This window comes from Lithobates pipiens, unplaced genomic scaffold (genome assembly GCF_037356315.1).
Source record: "Lithobates pipiens isolate NorthernLeopardFrog02 unplaced genomic scaffold, aLitPip1_a1.2 Scaffold_22, whole genome shotgun sequence".
Classification (NCBI taxonomy): Eukaryota; Metazoa; Chordata; class Amphibia; order Anura; family Ranidae; genus Lithobates; species Lithobates pipiens.
Window position 1 is genome coordinate 99367057 of NW_027507784.1, and position 18513 is coordinate 99385569.

Here is an 18513-nt window from a genome sequence, read left to right on the forward strand (position 1 = left end):
TACCACCAAAAGAAAGCTCTATTTGTGAGAAAAAAAAAGGACGTCAATTTTGTTTGGGAGCCACGTCACACGACCGTGCAATTGTCAGTTAAAGCGACGCAGTGCTGAATCGCAAAAAGTGCTCTGGTCAGGAAGGGGGTAACTTCTTCCGGGGCTTAAGTGGTTAATGAGTAAGCCAAGTGGGACTGCTCAAATGAATACCAGTAGCAGATGCTTTATCTACCCCTGGCTGGAAGCTGAGGAAGAATCACAAGTAAAATTACTCTGAAAGATCATCTTAAATTAAAAAGATTCAGTTAATATAAAAGCACATAGGGATTATAAGACCTGTATTAAATAACAGGAAAACCTTCTGTGATAATTGTCCTTTTTATAAAACAAATACTATTATAAGCTATATTTACAGTAGGTCTTGAATTGTCTTTGTAATGTCATCAATCATTCACTTTTGCATTCATTTAATACAAATTGAAAGAAATGGAGAACTTCCTAGTTAATAGGGATGACAGCAAGGTTTCTGCACAGTTCTTTTTCATAGGCGCCCCCACAATGTTAAGAGAATTTACGTGGTAGACCTCCTCAGAACTCCACATAGTAGTGAAATTGCTTTGCAGAACAATTCAGTGAACTGAAATAAGAAAATGGAACACAGCTTACCTTGTATGTGCCGTTCTGTCAGAGCTGAGTCGGAGAAGAATGGAAATGCGACGGCCATGAATGGCCCTGGCGGATTCTGCAAATATAAGATAAGCATATGTTTATTTTTAGTTAAGCAATTTATCTTTATAACCATCTAGAACTGTAATGTTCAAATGTGAAGTATAGGTATTATAATTTTTTAGCCAACTTGTTATATTAAAGAGCACTTGCCACGACAGAAAGATTCTGTGATGCCACTGAAATTGCTTGTTTCCCAGGATGAATGATGAGCCTCCAGATTAGTTAGCCATAGTCATTCACCAACAGTAAGTGTTCAGCTGGTGGTGGGGGCAGGTGCAAGGGCGGGTCAATATTCGCTCCATAAGACGCACAACATTCCCCCCCCCCCCCCTCCATTTTTTTTGGGGGGGGGGGGGCGCGTCTTATGGAGCAAAAAATACAGTACATTGCCAACAGCTAGCAACTAACCATTCAAGCTTTCTTTTCAAACTGATTTGGAAAATATGGCAGCCAAGTTGTAGGCCTCAAAAATGCTTTACCTGAAGATACCCAAAAATAAATAGCCACAATGGACTGAATGTTGAGTCCTAGTTTATAACTATGAAGGTTTGTTAATAATGTATTTATATTTAAACTCCTATTTAACTTTATTAAGTTTGTATGTTTAAATTGTATTTGAATTGTTTTTGGCAAAGATTCCTGAGTAAATACATGAGGGCACAAAGAAGCAATCAAGCCTTCAAACAATCCCTTTTCATGGTATGTACATTGCTAGTTAGACTGTCACACAACTGTGTTGGAATTGTTCAGCTAGTACTATAATTCACACCCATGTATGAGTGTCTAAGATATGGCATAAAGATCTTTGTTCAAAAACAAACCTTACCCTTTCTTTACCTTACACCCACAACCATTTGCCCTTTTACTGCCTGGATAGCAGAAATTGGCAATGGCAGCTTATCTATGGTCATCTAGGTGACAATTAGCGGAGATAAATCAGGCACAACTTCATGGCTGGTCATTTTGAGACACTGAATCAGTCCAACCATACAAAAAAAAAAAAAAATCTTTCTGCTGTGTCATAATCTTGATATTCACTTGAAAACCTCATCCTATTTATGGCCACCTAATATAAAAGGGAAATAAGGCTTTTTACATAATTAAATATACCAGTTCAATGTATGGACGCACAAAGGCTTACCTATCTGATCAATATTCCTTTGTATACTTTACAGGATGGAAAATTCAGTGATTACAGTGCATCCGGAAATTATTCACATCACTTCTCTTTTTCCACATTTTGTTATGTTACAACCTTATTCCAAAATTTATTAAATTCATTATTTTTCTCAAAATTCTACAAACAATACTCCATGACGACAATGTGAAAGAAGTTGGTTTGAAATCTTTGCAAATTTATAAAAAAAAAAAAAAAAAAAAAAATCACATATACATAAGTGTTCACAGCCGTTGCCATGACACTCAAAATTGAGCTCAGGTGCATCCTGTTTCCACTAACCATTGAGATGTTTCTACAAGGTTCCACAGTTAACAGTGCATGTCAGAGCACAAACCAAGCCATGAAGTCCAAGGAATTGCATGTAGACCTCCGAGACAGGATTGTATGGAGGCACAAATCTGGGGAAGGGTACAGAAATATTTCTGCAGCATTGAAAGTTCCAATGAGCACAGTGGCCTCCAGCATCTGTAAATGGAAGAAGTTTGGAACCACCAGGACTCTTTCTAGAGCAGGCCAACCGGCCAAACTGAGCAATCGGCGGAGAAGGGACTTAGTCAGGGAGGTGACCAAGAACCCAATGATCACTCTGACAGAGCTCCAGTGTTTCTCTGTGGGGAGAGGAGCACCTTTCAAAAGAACCACCATCTCTGCAGCACTCCATCTGGCCAGATGGAAGCCACTCCTCGGTAAAAAGGCACATGACAGCCCACCTGGAGTTTGCCAAAAGGCACCTGAAGGACTCACATACCATGAGAAACAAAATTGTCCTGTCTGATGAAACAAAGCTTGAACTTGTCATGTCTGGAGGAAACCAGGCACCACTCATCACCTGGCCAATACCATCCCTACAGTGAAGCATGGTGGTCTAAGCATCATGCTGTGGGGATGTTTTTCTGCAGCAGGAACTGGGAGACTAGTCAGGAACGAGGGAAAAATGTATGGAGCAATGCATAGAGTCATCTTTGATGAAAACCTGCTCCAGAGCACTCTGGACCCCAGACTGGGGTGAAGGTTCATCTTCCAACAGAACAACACTAAGCACACATCCAATATAACAAAAGGAGTGGCTATGGGACAACTCTGAATGTCCTTGAGTGGCCCAGACAGAGCCCGGACTTGGTCCAACCTGATGGAGCTTGAGAGGTCCTGCAATGAAGAATGGAGGTGTGCCAAGCTTGTAGGATCACACTCGAGACTCGAAAGACTTGATGCTGTCATTTTTTGCCAAAAGGTGTTTCAACAAATGACTGAGCCAAGGCTGTGAATACTTCTTATGGTCATGTGATTTTTTTCCTTTTTTTATTTTTAATAAATTGGCAAAGATTTTAAACAAACTTTTTCACGTTGAGGTATTGCTTGTATAATTTTGAGGAAAATAATGAATATAATCCATTTCGGAATAAGACTGTAACATAACAAAATACTTTCCGGATGCACTGTATCTCTGTCTAGGAATCCATTCACACTACAACCAGGACCTTTATTACCGCCAAAAATGTTTCAAGTCTGGTTCCAAACATCTAAGTCTTTTTTTTTATTTTTTTTTATTATTATTATTATTATTAATTTGCAAGGTAAACATAAAAACAACCTACAGCCTATTGGGCATACCCAGGCTGGTTACTACTATAGCCCCGAGTAAAAACAAACAGGAACAACCCCCCCCCCCCCCAACCAACATACATCCACTGGCATGTACGTCTAACAACCCACTGTACGCTCTACCACCAATGCATATCTCGCAGGACAACTTCCAATTTCGCCCATACCCTACTGCATTCTTTGATCAGTCCTAGGATGAAATATACAATTAATACACTTCACCTGCTGTTCGCTCTCCTCCCCATTAAGTATTTACCTGGGGCCTCAGGAATGTCAATACCTCAGGGATACCCCGACAACCTTCCCAATACCTAATAGAACGATGCTAATCATCATTCGAGTCAGCGTTGGTGTCCCGCGACTCCGTCCATATATTCCATATTTTATGAAATTTGGTTCCGCAGCCGCGTGACAGATAGGTAGCCTTATACAGTGGTAGAGCCGTATTCACTAAACTCTTCCAGAAATTAATTGAGGGGGCAGCCGAGGCCTTCCATTTAAGTACAATAGATTTACGGGCATAGTATAATAATAGTCCCAGGAGTGTTCTGATCGCTCGGCGTGGAGCCAGTGGCCTGACCAATCCCAGCAGACATATCTCTACAGATAACAGTATAGCAATGGTGGTGACTGTCAAAATAAAGTTGGTCACCTCTACCCAAAAGATTTCTATCTGAGGACAGCTCCAGAACATGTGTATGAAATCAGCCGAATGTGAGTTACATCTCCAACAAGAGGCAGGGACAGAGGGATAAATTCTGTGAAGACGTTGCGGTGTGTAGTATACCTTATGCACTATTTTAAATTGCACCAATTTATCTCTGGTGCAATGGATACTCCCATATGTCTTCCCAGTCCTCTGTGTCTAATGTAGGAAAATCTACCTCCCACTTTGTTCTAAGGATTTCCAGACCCGTGTGAATGTTAGGGAGTAACGCTTTGTATATGGTGGATAGGGGTTTAGATAGTTTCTCTTCCCTGAGCAGAGTGTCCAGCCTCGAGGTATAGAAAGCCACTGGGGCATTTCTAAACTGCATCTGGAAAGCGTGATTAAGTTGTAAGAATCTAAATAGGTGTGAATTAGGCAAGGTATATTTTTGTTTCAGCCTGTCGAAAGTCTGTATTTTGCCCTCAAAACAGAGTTGATCAATGTATTTGATACCCCTACTTGCCCATATGCTAGGGTCAGGAATGGATCCGAATTCTGATAAGTTTGGGTTAAACCAAAAAGGACTATGCGGGGAGATGTGTCCCGAGGGTACGGGGCGTATTGAGTTAGCTATTGTCCATGCCCTTATAACCGCTCTCAATGCAGAGGTAAGAGGGAACGGAGCTCTAGGACCTCGGTACAGTATGTTCCGTAGAGCCTCGTATGATCCCAAACACGCCGCTTCCAGGACCACCGCCGCGTTAGACTCATCCGAGACCAACCAGTTGTGAGCGTGGGACAGGAGGGCCGCCAAGAAATAGGAGTATAGGTCCGGGCAAGCCAAACCACCCTCCCCCCAAGGCCCCTGCAGCACCGTCAGCTTAAACCTCGGCTGTCCAGTGCCCCAGAGAAAGGACACCAAGATGGAATTTATCGTGCGGAATATTCTTTTTGGAATCCAAACTGGTGCATGTCTGAGAACATAGAGGAAGGCAGGCAAGAGCTTCATCTTAAATAAATGAATCCTCCCAATCAAGGTGAGAGGGAAATGCGTCCATGCCTTCAGTCTAGTCCTCATCTTCTGCACCAGTGGCTCCAGGTTGAGGGCACAATATTCAGAGGTAGAGGTGGAAATATGAATCCACAGATATTTAATTGTATCTGTCCACAGTAATGGCAGGTTGGGATCCGCTACCACTTTGGCCCCCTATCTATTGACATAATTTGAGATTTGTCCCAATTTACCTTCAGTCCCGAACAGTCAGTGAAATGAGAAAGAATGAGTAGTGTCTCCCTGAGGGACTAGGCAGGGTCACTTAAAAAAAAAAAAGTATAAGATCGTCTGCATACAAAGCTACCTTCTCTTGTATGGAACCCACCTGTATCCCTCTAACCTTTTCTGCCTGTCTGAGGGCCGATGCAAATGGTTCCATCACCAAGGCGAAAAGAGCCAGTGACAGTGGACAACCTTGCCTCGTTCTCCTGACAGCAAAGGGCGCTGACAAAGCGCCACCAATCTTAAATCTGTGCCGATGGTCCCTTATATAAAATATTAATCCATTTACGAAATTCCACTCCAAAACCCATAACCTCCAGGACTGAGGACAAACTGCCACGCCACTGAATCGAATGCTTTTTCGATGTCCAATGTAACCATTACCCTTGTGGAAGACTCAGTGTGAGGTAATTGAAAATGGGTAAACACTCTACGTATATTTATATCTGTGGATTTCCCGGGCATGAAGCCGGTCTGGTCTATATCAATCAGGGATGGCAGGACCGTTCGTAGTCTGGTGGCCAGAACTTTTGTCAAAATCCAAACATCTAAGTCTAAAAAATGTGTCCATATGCATGTGTACAAGTCTCAACCCTATGACTGTACAGGGTCTTGTAGCCTGTCACTGTATAGGGTCTTGTAGCCTGTCACTGTATACTAGACATGTGCATTTCTTTTCATCCAAATGCATTTTCGTCCGAATTTCGGGCATTTTAGTTATCGTTTTAACAAACGATAACGAACGTGCAGAATCCGAAAACCGACAATAGCAATCTGTGTCCATCTAACCTGTGATCGAATGTGCCTAACCTTCGCTTTATTAGTCCAAGATTATTCAACAGAGAGAAAAGATTCAACATTATAGAGAAAATAGCAAAAAAAAGGTTGAAAGTGCCTATCCCAACTCTATTAGTCCAAGATTACTCGACAAAGAGAAAAGATTTGACATGAAGATTCAACAAAGCAGTCGCTGCAATTGGACATTTATGGTCAAATGCTCCGCCCATAGGCTATAGAAGAATTCTAATGTTGGGTGACTGATTAATAAATATAATTACTAGTGTCATACAACATTAGAATTCTACTATAGCTTGTAGGCGGAATAGTCGACCGGAAATGTACTACTGCAGCATCGTACAGTTTAGCTGCTCCGTCGAATCTTTCGCCTACAAGCTATTCCGTTGAATCTTCTTAGAACATTCGACAGACACCATAAGCCTTCAATAACAGATTCAACCTTCATTATTTCGGATTTTCGGACAAATGCATTTTCTAATGAAACAAAATAAATAAAAACGCATTTCGGGAGTAACTAAATACATTTATTTTTTGGACGAAAATGAAATTACGAAATAAAATATTTCAGTGTGCACATGTCTACTGTATACTGTTTATGCAGGTCATAGGAGTGCGAAGAAAAAACACATAAGTGCCAATATCCTTAATGACATTTGGCCAAATGTGTCAGAAGCATTCTTTATGAACAGAGCTCTCGTTGAACTGTACAGTCAACAGTCAGCCAACAGCCAACAGCCATCAGCCAACAGCCATCAGCCAAAAGCCATTAGCCATCTTAGAAAAAGAAAATACCTCTCCTTGGACCACACAGCCCACCAGTCAAGAGCCTGCCCAAAGAGCAAATAGCTGTTACTGGACTGTTCCATTAATCAGAGCCAGCATGGCGAACAAATAGTTCAATCTGAGTTTAAGGTTTCTGCATAAGGTACATGGAAAAAAATTACAGTACAGAGCTTCAACATAAAAGGAAGCACAGCCAAAAGAAAAAAGGCACTATTCCAAAAAACATGAGAATAAAGTAAAAATAATCAAAATTTGGTGCACAACCTGGGACTGGGCTTTGACAGTGTACAGTATGAAATAGCAGGGCTACGACCATACAATGGACAGGACACTATGACAAACATGTACAGATTGCTCTGTGCAAAACAATTGCACAGAGCAGGTAAGTATAGGCATGTCTTATTTTGCTATGCTTTGCAACCACATTGAATGAGTCAGGTAGGATAGAAAGCAAGGCAATTTGGGGTGTGTTTTGTTGGACTTGTACAGCTTACCAGTCAATAGCCCACAATGACAGCACGTGGTTAGACAAAAGAAGAAAAATCTTTTCATGTGACAACACTGAAGAAATTACACTTTGCTACAACGTAAAGTAGTGAGTGTACAGCTTGTATAAGTGTTAATTTACTGCCCCCTCAAAATAACTCAACACAAGGCCATTAGTGTTTAAACCGCTGGCAACAAAAGTGAGTACACCCCAAGTGAAAATGTCCAAATTGGGCCCAAAGTGTCAATATTTTGCGTGACAGACATTTTCCAGCACTGCCTTAACCCTCTTTAGCATGGAGTTCACCAGAGCTTCAGAGGTTACCACTGGAGTCCTCTTCCGCTCCTCCATGACGACATCAGGTAGATGGTGGATGTTAGAGACCTCACACTCCTCCAACTTCCATTTGAGGTAGCCCCACAGATGCTAAATAGGGTTTAGGTCTGGAGACATGCTTGGCCAGCCCATCACCTTTACCTTCAGCTTCTTTAGCAAGGCAGTGGTAATCTTGGGGTTGTGTTTGGGGTCGTTATGTTGAAATACTGTCCTGCAGACCAGTCTCTGAAGGGAGGGGGATCATGCTCTGCTTGAATATGTCACAGTACATGTAGGCATTTATGGTTCCCTCAATGAACGTGTTACATAATGGGTTTATGTGAAATTAACATCTGTAAATAATATGGCAATTAGAAATATATTTCAGTTAGAAATAAATATATTTAAAGTATTGAGTGTTGTGTTGATGTTGCAGGAATTAGTGCTTCAACTTCAAAGATTGGCCTTTTGTTTTCCAAGATAACATCTCACCTGGGTAGTAAACAACAGTCTTCTTTGACTCATCCAATTCAGGCTGTGCCCAATGTACATTTAGTAGGTACAGTAACCAATTGGGGAGAATTATATTAGCCACGGTACAGAAGGGGGGGGGGGGGTATAATGCTTCGTGACCAAGCTAAGTCCCTCTTTGGTGTGGGGACAGAGAGCAGACACCATGGGTTGACCTGAAGTTAACTGGTAATCTAACGCTGGACTTGCCACTTATATTGTATTTGTAAATATCATGTAAGCCAGGGGACCTACACTGTACATTTCATTGTAAATACAATCTGGTGTGTAATTTATGTATATTATGTAATCCTATCAATGTGTATTGCAGATGGAACTACCTCTTTTGTGCAAGATCTCTCAGATCTAGATATGTATAAGTCCATACTACTACAATGATTGAGGTGTATGCACATAAAAAAACTAGGCAACAAACTGTAGCTCCTCAGTGTCGGTAGCACTCATGCAGCCCCAGACCATGACACTCCCACCACCATGCTTGACTGTAGGCAAGACACACTTGTCTTTGTACTCCTCATCTGGTTGCCGCCACACACGCTTGACACCACCTGAACCAAATAAGTTTATCTTGGTCTCTTCAGAGCACAGGACAAGGTTCTATTAATTCATGTCCTCAGTCTGCTTGTGGGGTTTCTTGTGCATCATCTTTAGAAGAGGTTTCCTTCTGGGACGACAGCCATGCAGACTAATTTAATGCAGTGTTCGGTGTATTGTATGAGCACTGACAGGCTGACCCCCCCCCCCCCAACCTCTGCAGCAATGTTGGCAATACTCAAACGTCTATTTCCCAAAGACAACCTCTGGATAGGACGCTGAGCATGTGCACTCAACTTCTTTGGTCGACCATGGTGAGGCCTGTTCTGAGTGGAACCTGTCCTGTTAAACCGCTGTATGGTCTTTGCCACCGTGCTGCAGCTCAGTTTCAGGGTCTTGGCAATCATCTTCTAGCCTAGGCCATCTTTATGTAGAGCAGCAATTTTTTTTTGGTCCTCAGAAAGTTCTTTGTCATGAGGTGCCATGTTCAACTTCCAGTGACCAATATGAGAGAGTGAAAGGAATGACACCAAATTTAACACAGCTGCTCCCTATTCACACATGCGACCTTGTAACACTAACGAGTTACATTATACCGGGGAGGGAAAATGGCTAATTGGGCCATATTTGGACATTTTACTTAGGGGTGTACTCACTTTTGTTGACAGCGGTTTAGATATTTTGGGGGGACAGCAAATTTACAGCTATACAAGCTGTACACTCACTACTTTACATTGAACAAAAAATAACAGAAATTTCCCTGGATCAACCATAAATATAATTTAAATGTTGCAAATACTACCATTCATATCATAAAGAAAGAATGTAGCTCGGGTGACAAAAAAAGCATAAAGAAAAAACTAGGAGAAACAGAATTCTCCAAATGGCCAATTAACCATTCACCCACTCAAAATACACCAGGAGCATTTTATCTGATTAACTAATTGAACCCAATAGAGTACCTGTTTGGATACCATCAGTGCACAGGGACAATATTAAGAAGATAATTTATGGCAATTGTGGTGTGTATGTGATGGATGTAGTTGCGGCGCCGTTTGTTTGTTTTTAATAGGTGCGACAACGTTGTCATATTTTTTAATGAGTCTGTGTCTGAATACTCCCTTTTTGTTTTGGTGCTGTATTCATTTGAATAATAGGTGGTTTTGTTACAATTAAAAAAAGTTTTTTGCATTTACATATATGTTCTATGGTGACTTCTTTTGGAGAAATCTGTTTCTCCTAGTTTTTTCTTTATACTTTACATTGAAGCAAAGTGTCTTTCCTTCATGTTGTCACATGAAAATATATAGTAAAATATTCACAAAAACGTGAGGGGTGTACTCACTTTTGTGAGATACTTTACACAGACACACATACATAGGTATTAAAAAAAAAAAAAAAAAAAAATGATATATATTATATATATATATATATATATATATATATATATATATATATATATATATATATATATATATATATATATATACATATACATACATACATACATATATACATACATACACACACACACACACACACACACACACACACTTATATATTTTTTGGGGTCTTGACTGGGAGTAAGGTGTATTCTAATAAAAATGCACATTCATGTTTGTTAGTATCTGCATTACAGAGCATTCTGTTTTTTTGTACATGCTCAAATCCATTCAAAACATTTTATTAAAAAAAGTTGTGCTAAAAACACTAATTCTCGCCGACCCCTATAGCACACTGCTCTGCGCTCCTGGGTGTTTAACTACAATATTAACTCAATGTGTCATCTTTCAAACAGCTGCTGCTTTAAAAAACAAGAATATATCATAAATACATAAAACATGAAACAAAAACTAGAAAGTCCACTTTTTATGTATAGCAGCGCATGCACATTTTTTTCAGAATATGCGTAAGAGTTCAGTTCAGTGTTCAGAAGATAGGGTGCTTTATTCAGTCGACTTGCGTTTGTGACTAAAACCCAGCTTCCACCATACAGATCACCACTTGTGGTACCAAGGTCGACCCCTATGGGAATGCACTCACCAAACGTATGAAACCAATAAGCCTTCAGAATGCCATTGCAGCTCTCTCCTTTTACCACCAGTTATCTCCTTTGTGGAAAACAGCTTTCACATATAGGAAACAAAAATGCCCAGACATAGCATAATACTGTATAACAATATTTATTATGTAAAAGCAAAATCCATATATGCGTACCAAGTAAAAAACTGTTTAAGCGTTTAAAATTACTGTGCCTTATTCCGCTGTGTTGAATCCTGCGTTCCAACGATCCGAGGAAATACGGAAGCACATACTTTTAGGTGCACGTTATAAACGGTCGGTTCTCCTCGGACGGATTCAACACAGCGGAATAAGGCACAGTAATTTTAAACGCTTAAACAGTTTTTTACCCATAGGGGGTCGGCCTTGGTACCACAAGTGGTGATCTGTATGGTGGAAGCTGGGTTTTAGTCACAAACGCAAGTCGACTGAATAAAGCACCCTATCTTCTGAACACTGAACTGAACTCTTACGCATATTCTGAAAAAAATGTGCGTGCGCTGCTATACATCAAAACATTTTATTGTCTGAAACTCAATTCCCATGCTTTGTAACTGCAAAAAAATTTATTCCTAGAAGGACTGATGTTTATTTTAGAGCAGGCTAGCAATGGAACCTCACCCTTGGTTTCAACATGTGCAACATTGTTCCATCTTTTAAACACCCAAGTGCCTACCACGTCTTTGTTCTAGTACTGAATTTCAGTCTAGTGAAATATCTTCATTGCAGCGATATCAAAGATAATAATTTCATGGAATCCTAAGAATGTCTATTCTTGTTTATAACGCTGGATAATACCTTGTTAGGGAAAGAATGTGACTGTGATCAAGGATATTTAACTCTTACACATCTTGATACAGCCATTTTCAGTTTCTATTCTGTTATGTTTTGCAGTTGAGAATTATAGGGAATACAGAATGGTTTTGTGTCAATTTGATGTATTTTTTTAACCACTTTTGGACCGCTGCACTTTGATATACGTCCTTATTTTGAAGAAGGATATCGTGCTTATGGCAGCACCTAACTGACATAACCCCGGTATCCTCTTGTTCGGCCGGCAGTCCGCTTCAAGATGAAAGTGATCTTTTAATCGGCGGTGGGAAAGGGCCCCCCCTCCGCCCTCTGGTGCCCTCCGCTGCTCGCCTAGAGCCGGTCTTGTCAAATAGGGTCCTCCATCAGATGCTGTCCCCTGCGTACTGCGCATGCGCAGTACACAGGAACACAGATTCCGAAAATTGCAGAGGATGAACGGCGCCTGCGCCGTGAGTCCAGGTTCTATCCCCACTATCCAAGTGGACATAGAGTTAGAATAAAAAAGAGCCGAGCGCAGCGAGGCCGAGCCCGAAGCGTGGCGAGCGAAGCTCGCCCGCGAGGGGCCCTCTAAAATTCACAACCCTATGTCCGCTTGGATGGTGGGGCTACCACCTCCACTCACGGCGCAGGCGCCGTTCAGCTTCGGAGACATATTGATGGCTGGACTCTATTAGGCAGAACACCGGCAGTAAAGGCGATCGGATGCTGTGCCTTCTTTGGCATGGAGACGAGTGAGGGGAAGATGGCCCCCATCCGTCTCCGTGACATTTCAGGGCGGAACGTCAAAACGTCATTTCCGGCCATAGCTCTTAAAGGGCCTTTTTTTTTTAAATAGTTTTTTTTAAAATTATTGCATTTTAGTGTAAATATGAGATCTGAGGTCTTTTTGACCCCAGATCTCATATTTAAGAGGTCCTGTCATGTTTTTTTTTTTTCTATTACAAGGGATGTTTACTTTCCTTGTAATAGGAATGCAAGTAACAATTTTTAAAAAAAAAAACAAACAGTGTAAAAGATAAAGGTAAAAAACAAAAAAAAAAAACCTTTTTTTTTTAAATGCGCCCCTTCCCGTCGAGCTCCCATGCACACGTGAACGCATACATGAGTAGAGCCCGCATACGAAAACGGTGTTCAAACCACACATGTGCAGTATCGCCATGATCGGTCGAGAGAGAGCAATAATTCTAGCCCTAGACCTCCTCTGTAACTCAAAACATGCAACCTATAGAATATTTTAAATGTCGCCTATGGAGATTTTTAAGAGTAAAAGTTTGTCGCCATTCCAAGAGTGGGCGCAATTTTGAAGCCTGACATGTTGGGTATCAATTTACTCAGCGTAACATTATCTTTCACAATATTAAAAATATTTGGGCTAAGTTTACTGAGGTCTTATTTTTTAATTTAAAAAAAGTGTATGTTTTTGCAGTGTGACAGAAAGTATTGCAACGACCGCAGTTTTATTCTCTAGGGTGTTAGAAAAAAAAATGTATAATGTTTGGGGGTTCTAAGCAATTTTCTAGCAAAAAAAAAAAAAAACTGAAAAAAATATATAAAAATAAAACACAGTTTTTAACTTTTAAACACAAAAAAAAAGAAAATTCTAAAAAAGAGGCTTGGTCCTTAAGTGGTTGAATTCTAAACTAAATGTTTTATACATTTTTTTTACTAGTTATATACAGTTTTCATTTTACAAATAAACATTTAGTGCACCCTTAACAATGGTGTCACTGAGAACACAGGAATGGCTTTTTCTTTCAGATTACATTTTTTTTTTCCAACAAAAGACAGTCATACAGAGAAGGAAGAATCACTCTGACTTCTTCAGCTGTTTTGAACTTTAGCCATTGAGCTCTGTAAACTGAATTTTGTTCAGCAAATGAGTTCAGGTGGGCTACAAAATGTATATGAAAAATATACAGTATATGTACTATTTCATCTTTAAATTAGATCTAATCACTTAAATAAGCCTAAACATGTCATAAAGTCAAAAGCTGAAGTCAATCTGCAGTTTTAACTAAAATAACTACTGGTTTGTCATGGTTATGCAGTGATCTTCCTCTGGTTGCTTAACTCCCCTCATGTGTTCCAACTAAGAGGCCAGCCACTTCCACCTGATGGCTTTTATAACCTCTCCTCTAAGCATAGCTCCACCCCAGGCCCCATCAGGGAACCCTATATTAACCTGTGCACTGCAAGCCAACAGGGCTGATCAACCATTGTGTATTCATTGTGTGTTTGGCTTCCTGGTTCCTGCTTGCCGTGTGCTCTATGTTTGACTCTGTTACCAACCTTGGCGTGTTCTCAACGATTTCTGTCTGCTTGTGACCTTGACCTTTTGCATGTCTCTGACCATCCCTGTCTGCCTGTGACCGTGAACCTTTGGCGTGTACTCTGTTGTTCCTGTCTGCTAGTTGCCCTGACCTCTACCTTATCCCTTTACTATCCTTGTCATTCCAGTCTGCTGCTTCCTTCTCCTGTAGTCTACTGTGAGCGTGAGCTGTGAGACCCTAGGGGCCACGACCTGGAGCCAGACTGCAGCGAAGTCCATCCTCACCACTGGAGGCTCTGGCGAAAACCTGCTGGCTCTTAGACTCGGCGCCCTGGGGAATCTATGCTCCAGCTCCCATTGGGATCTGTGTTAGTGATCCTGTAGACCTGTGTCCTGAATCTCCCTGGGTACAATCCGCAGCAGTCAGTCCTAAGGTCCACTACCTAGCGGTGCACTTTCGACTCCTATGGAGTGCATCTGTCAGGAGGGTCCTTTTTTAGCCATGTCTCATTACAGCATGACAACTGTCTCTCAGTCTTTCTCCTGCATTGTCACCCTGTCAGATACGCATTGCTGGCCATGCCCCCACCCCCCCTTATTTGGAATCTGGTCCAAACCAATAATACATTGTGGCCAGTGGTGGAGTGCATGCAGACAGGAAGTGGCTAAAACTGAAAAAGTTAAAAACTCAATTTTATTAAATAGACATGGTAATGGTTTATGACGTGCTTAACCACTTCAGCCTCGGACCAATAAACACCTTAAGGACCAGAGGTCTTTTTACAATTTCGCACTGCGCTGCTTTAACTAGTAATTGCGCAGTCATGCAATATTGCACCCAAACGAAATTTGCGTCCTTTTCTTCCCACAAATAGAGCTTTCTTTTGATGGTATTTGATTGCCTCTGCAATTTTTATTTTTTGCGATATAAATGGAAAAAGAGTGAAAATTTTGAAAAAAAATGATATTTTCTTCTTTTTGTTATAAGAAAAATCGAATAAACTAAATTTTAGTCATACATTGAGGGCAAAATTTATTCAGCCACATGTCTTTAGTAAAAAAAATGTCAATAAGCGTATATTTTTTGGTTTGCGCAAAAGTTATAGCGTCTACAAACTAGAGTACATTTTCTGGAATTTACACAGCTTTTAATTTATGACTGCCTATCTCATTTCTTGAGGTGCTAAAATGTCAGGGCAGTACAAACCCCCCCACCAAATGACCCCATTTTGGAAAGACACCCCAAGGAAACTGCTGATGGGTATGTTGAGCCCATTGAATATTTATTTTTTTTGTCCTAAGGGATTGAATAATGACAAAAAAAAAAATTACAAAAAGTTGTCACTAAATGATATATTGCTCACACATGCCATAGTTATATGTGGAATTGCACCCCAAAATATATTCCGCTACTTCTCCCGAGTACGGGGATACCACATGTGTGGGAATTTTTGGGAGTCTAGTCGCGCACGGCACCCCGAAAACCAATCACCACCTTCAGGATTTCTAAGGGTGCAAATTTTTGATTTCACCCCTCACTACCTATCACAGTTTGGAAGGCCATAAAATGCCAAAATAGCACAAAACCCCCCAAAATGACCCCATTTTGGAAAGTAGACACCCCAAGCTATTTACTGAGAGGCATGTTGAGTCCATGGAATATTTTATATTTTGCCACAAGTTGCGGGAATATTACAAACTTTTTTTTTTTTTGCACAAAGTTGTCACTAAATGATATATTGCTCACACCTGCTATGGGCATATGTGAAATGACACCCCAAAATACATTCTGCTGCTTCTCCTGAGTACAGGGATACCACATGTGTGGGACTTTTTGGGAGCCTAGCCGCATACGGGACCCCGAAATCCAAGCACCGCCTTCAGGATTTCTAAGGGCATAATTTTTTTATTTTACTCCTCACTACCTATCACAGTTTTGACGGCCATAAAATGCCAAGATGGCACAAAACCCCCCCAAATGACCCCATTTTGGAAAGTAGACACCCCAAGATATTTGCCGAGGGCCATCTTGAGACTATTGAATATTTTTTTTTTGTCCCAAGGGATTGAATGACAAAAAATAAAATACATTTTTTTTTACAAAAAGTTGTCACTAAATGATATATTGCTCACACATGCCATGGTTATATGTGGAATTGCACCCCAAAATATATTCAGCTACTTCTCCCGAGTATGGGGATACCACATGTGTGGGACTTTTTGGGAGTCTAGTCGCGTACGGGACCCCGAAATCCAAGCACCGCCTTCAGGATTTCTAAGGGCATTAATTTGTTTATTTAACTCCTCACTACCTATCACAGTTTTGAAGGCCATAAAATGCCAAGATGGCACAAAACCCCCCCAAATGACACCCCAAGCTATTTGCTGAGGGGCACGTTGAGACCATTGAATATTTTTTTTTTGTTCCAAGGGATTGAATAATGACAAAAAATATAAATATTTTTTTTTTTTACAAAAAGCTGTCACTAAATTATATATTGCTCACACATGCCATGGTTATATGTGGAATTGCACCCCAAAATACATTTTGTTGCTTCTCCTGAGTACGGGGATACCACATGTGTGGGACTTTTTGGGAGCCTAGCTGCGTACGGGGCCCCAAAAACCAATCGCCACCTTCTGGATTTCGAAGGGCGCAAATTTTTTATTTCACTCTTCACTACCTATTACAGTTTCGAAGGCCATAAAATGCCAAAATAGCACAAAACCCCCCCAAATTACCCCATTTTGGAAAGTAGACACCCCAAGCTATTTACTGAGAGTCATGTTGTCTGAACGAAAAAAAAAAAGAGATTGATCGGTGGGTATGCCCACCATTAGATACCTCCCTTCATCCACCCACTTCTAATGATGGACATACATGCACCATTTATATATGCCGAAGCATGGGGGCATCCTCCCACAAAAAAGTTATGCCGCTTACATACGTTCAAACTTTTCCATGGGCAAGCCCTCCGTCGGAATTTTGACCGTATGCACGCGGCATTAGGAGCAAAATCGCTCCTCCACCCCTTATGCCCCCACGGTTCGGCATATATGCTCTTTTTTAACTGTGGTGGTGAAATCACCGCCTACAGCACTGGAGTCACGGCTTTATGTATCGTGGGAGCAAACGCTGTTGCTGTCAAGATAAATAAATCCGCGCTGCAGCTGAATGGCGTACCTGCTAAGCAAATTATGGTTAACGTTAAAACAAAGTAACATCCCAGTATAACAGTAAAACCTTACCATACCATACCTGCAAAGCAATTGCCAAAAAAAACAGTAAAAAATAAAACATTTTTTAACACAACCTGTGCCTAAAATATATATATGCCGAAGCATGGGGGCATCCTCCCGCAAAAGAGTTATGCCGCGTACATGCGTTCAAACTTTTCCACGGGCAAGCCCTCCGTCGGAATTTTGACCGTATGTACGCGGCATTAGGAGCAAAATCGCTCCTCCACCCCTTATGCCCCCATGCTTCGGCATATATGCTCTTTTTTAACTGTGGTGGTGAAATCACCTCCTACAGCACTGGAGTCGCGGCTTTATGTATCATGGGAGCAAACGCTGTTGCTGTCAAGATAAAGAGAGAGAGAGAGAGAGAGAGAGAGAGAGAACAATAAAACGACAACTATTTTTGGTTTTTATATTTTTTTTGGTTTTTTTATTTTACACACTTTTTTTTTGAACTGTTAACTGTAACGGTTCGGGTCTCTCAAAATGCGATGGCATCTTGGGAGACTCTGTGTTAGTGTGCCTAGCCTGTGAAATGCTGTACCCTACGCTAATACTTCACTAGTGTGTGGTAGCGTTCAAAACACTCACCCTGACAAAGACCAGGATTGCCAGGACAGCGTGGACAATAAGAACGGGTGTCACGCCTAAATCCGCGCTTGGTACAGACACGACATCTTTTTTGGGGGGTTCGTTGGGTAGGGGCACTCGGGAGGACATAAGAATAATGCCTCTCATGCAGCCGGCTTACTGCATTTGGTTGGGAATGGTGAGGTGCAGAACCCTCTGGATACAGAAGCTCTGTGACAACCTCTCTTTGGAAGAAAAGAAAGGTTAATGTCCCACCTGAAGTTTTGTATAGCACAAAAGCATTCAGCAAAGCCAATTGAAATAAGTAAGCAGACACTTTTTTGTACCAGCGTCTGGCCTTACGGGAAGCTAGATACGGCGCCAACATCTGGTCATTGAGGTCCACCCCTCCCATATTTTTGTTATATTCGTGGACACAGAGGGGTTCCTCCACAATACCAGTCGCCGTAGAAATTTGGACCGTCGTGTCTGCATGAAGGGAGGTAAGAACGAAAACATTCTTATTATCCCTCCACTTCATAGCGAGCAAATTATTACACCGATAGCAGGCTCTCTCCCCCAGCCTAAGACTGGAATCTACAAGCCGCTGGGGAAAGCCCCGGCGATTAGGTCGCACGGTGCCACATGCTCCAATCTGATGATCAAATAAATGACTAAACAGTGG

At 41.2% G+C, this 18513-nt stretch overlaps 1 protein-coding gene across 4 annotated transcripts in view; it reads right to left on the bottom strand.

Annotated features, from left to right (window-relative positions):
• TLK1 (tousled like kinase 1) overlaps positions 1–18513 on the bottom strand; it is a 378243-nt gene that overhangs the window by 191116 nt on the left and 168614 nt on the right. For all 4 annotated transcript variants that reach the window (XM_077447985.1, XM_077447984.1, XM_077447982.1 and 1 more), the window contains one exon: positions 658–733. In XM_077447985.1, the coding sequence (XP_077304111.1) occupies positions 658–715 (58 nt within the window). In that variant the 5' untranslated portion in view covers positions 716–733. The remainder of the gene's footprint in view (positions 1–657; positions 734–18513) is intronic.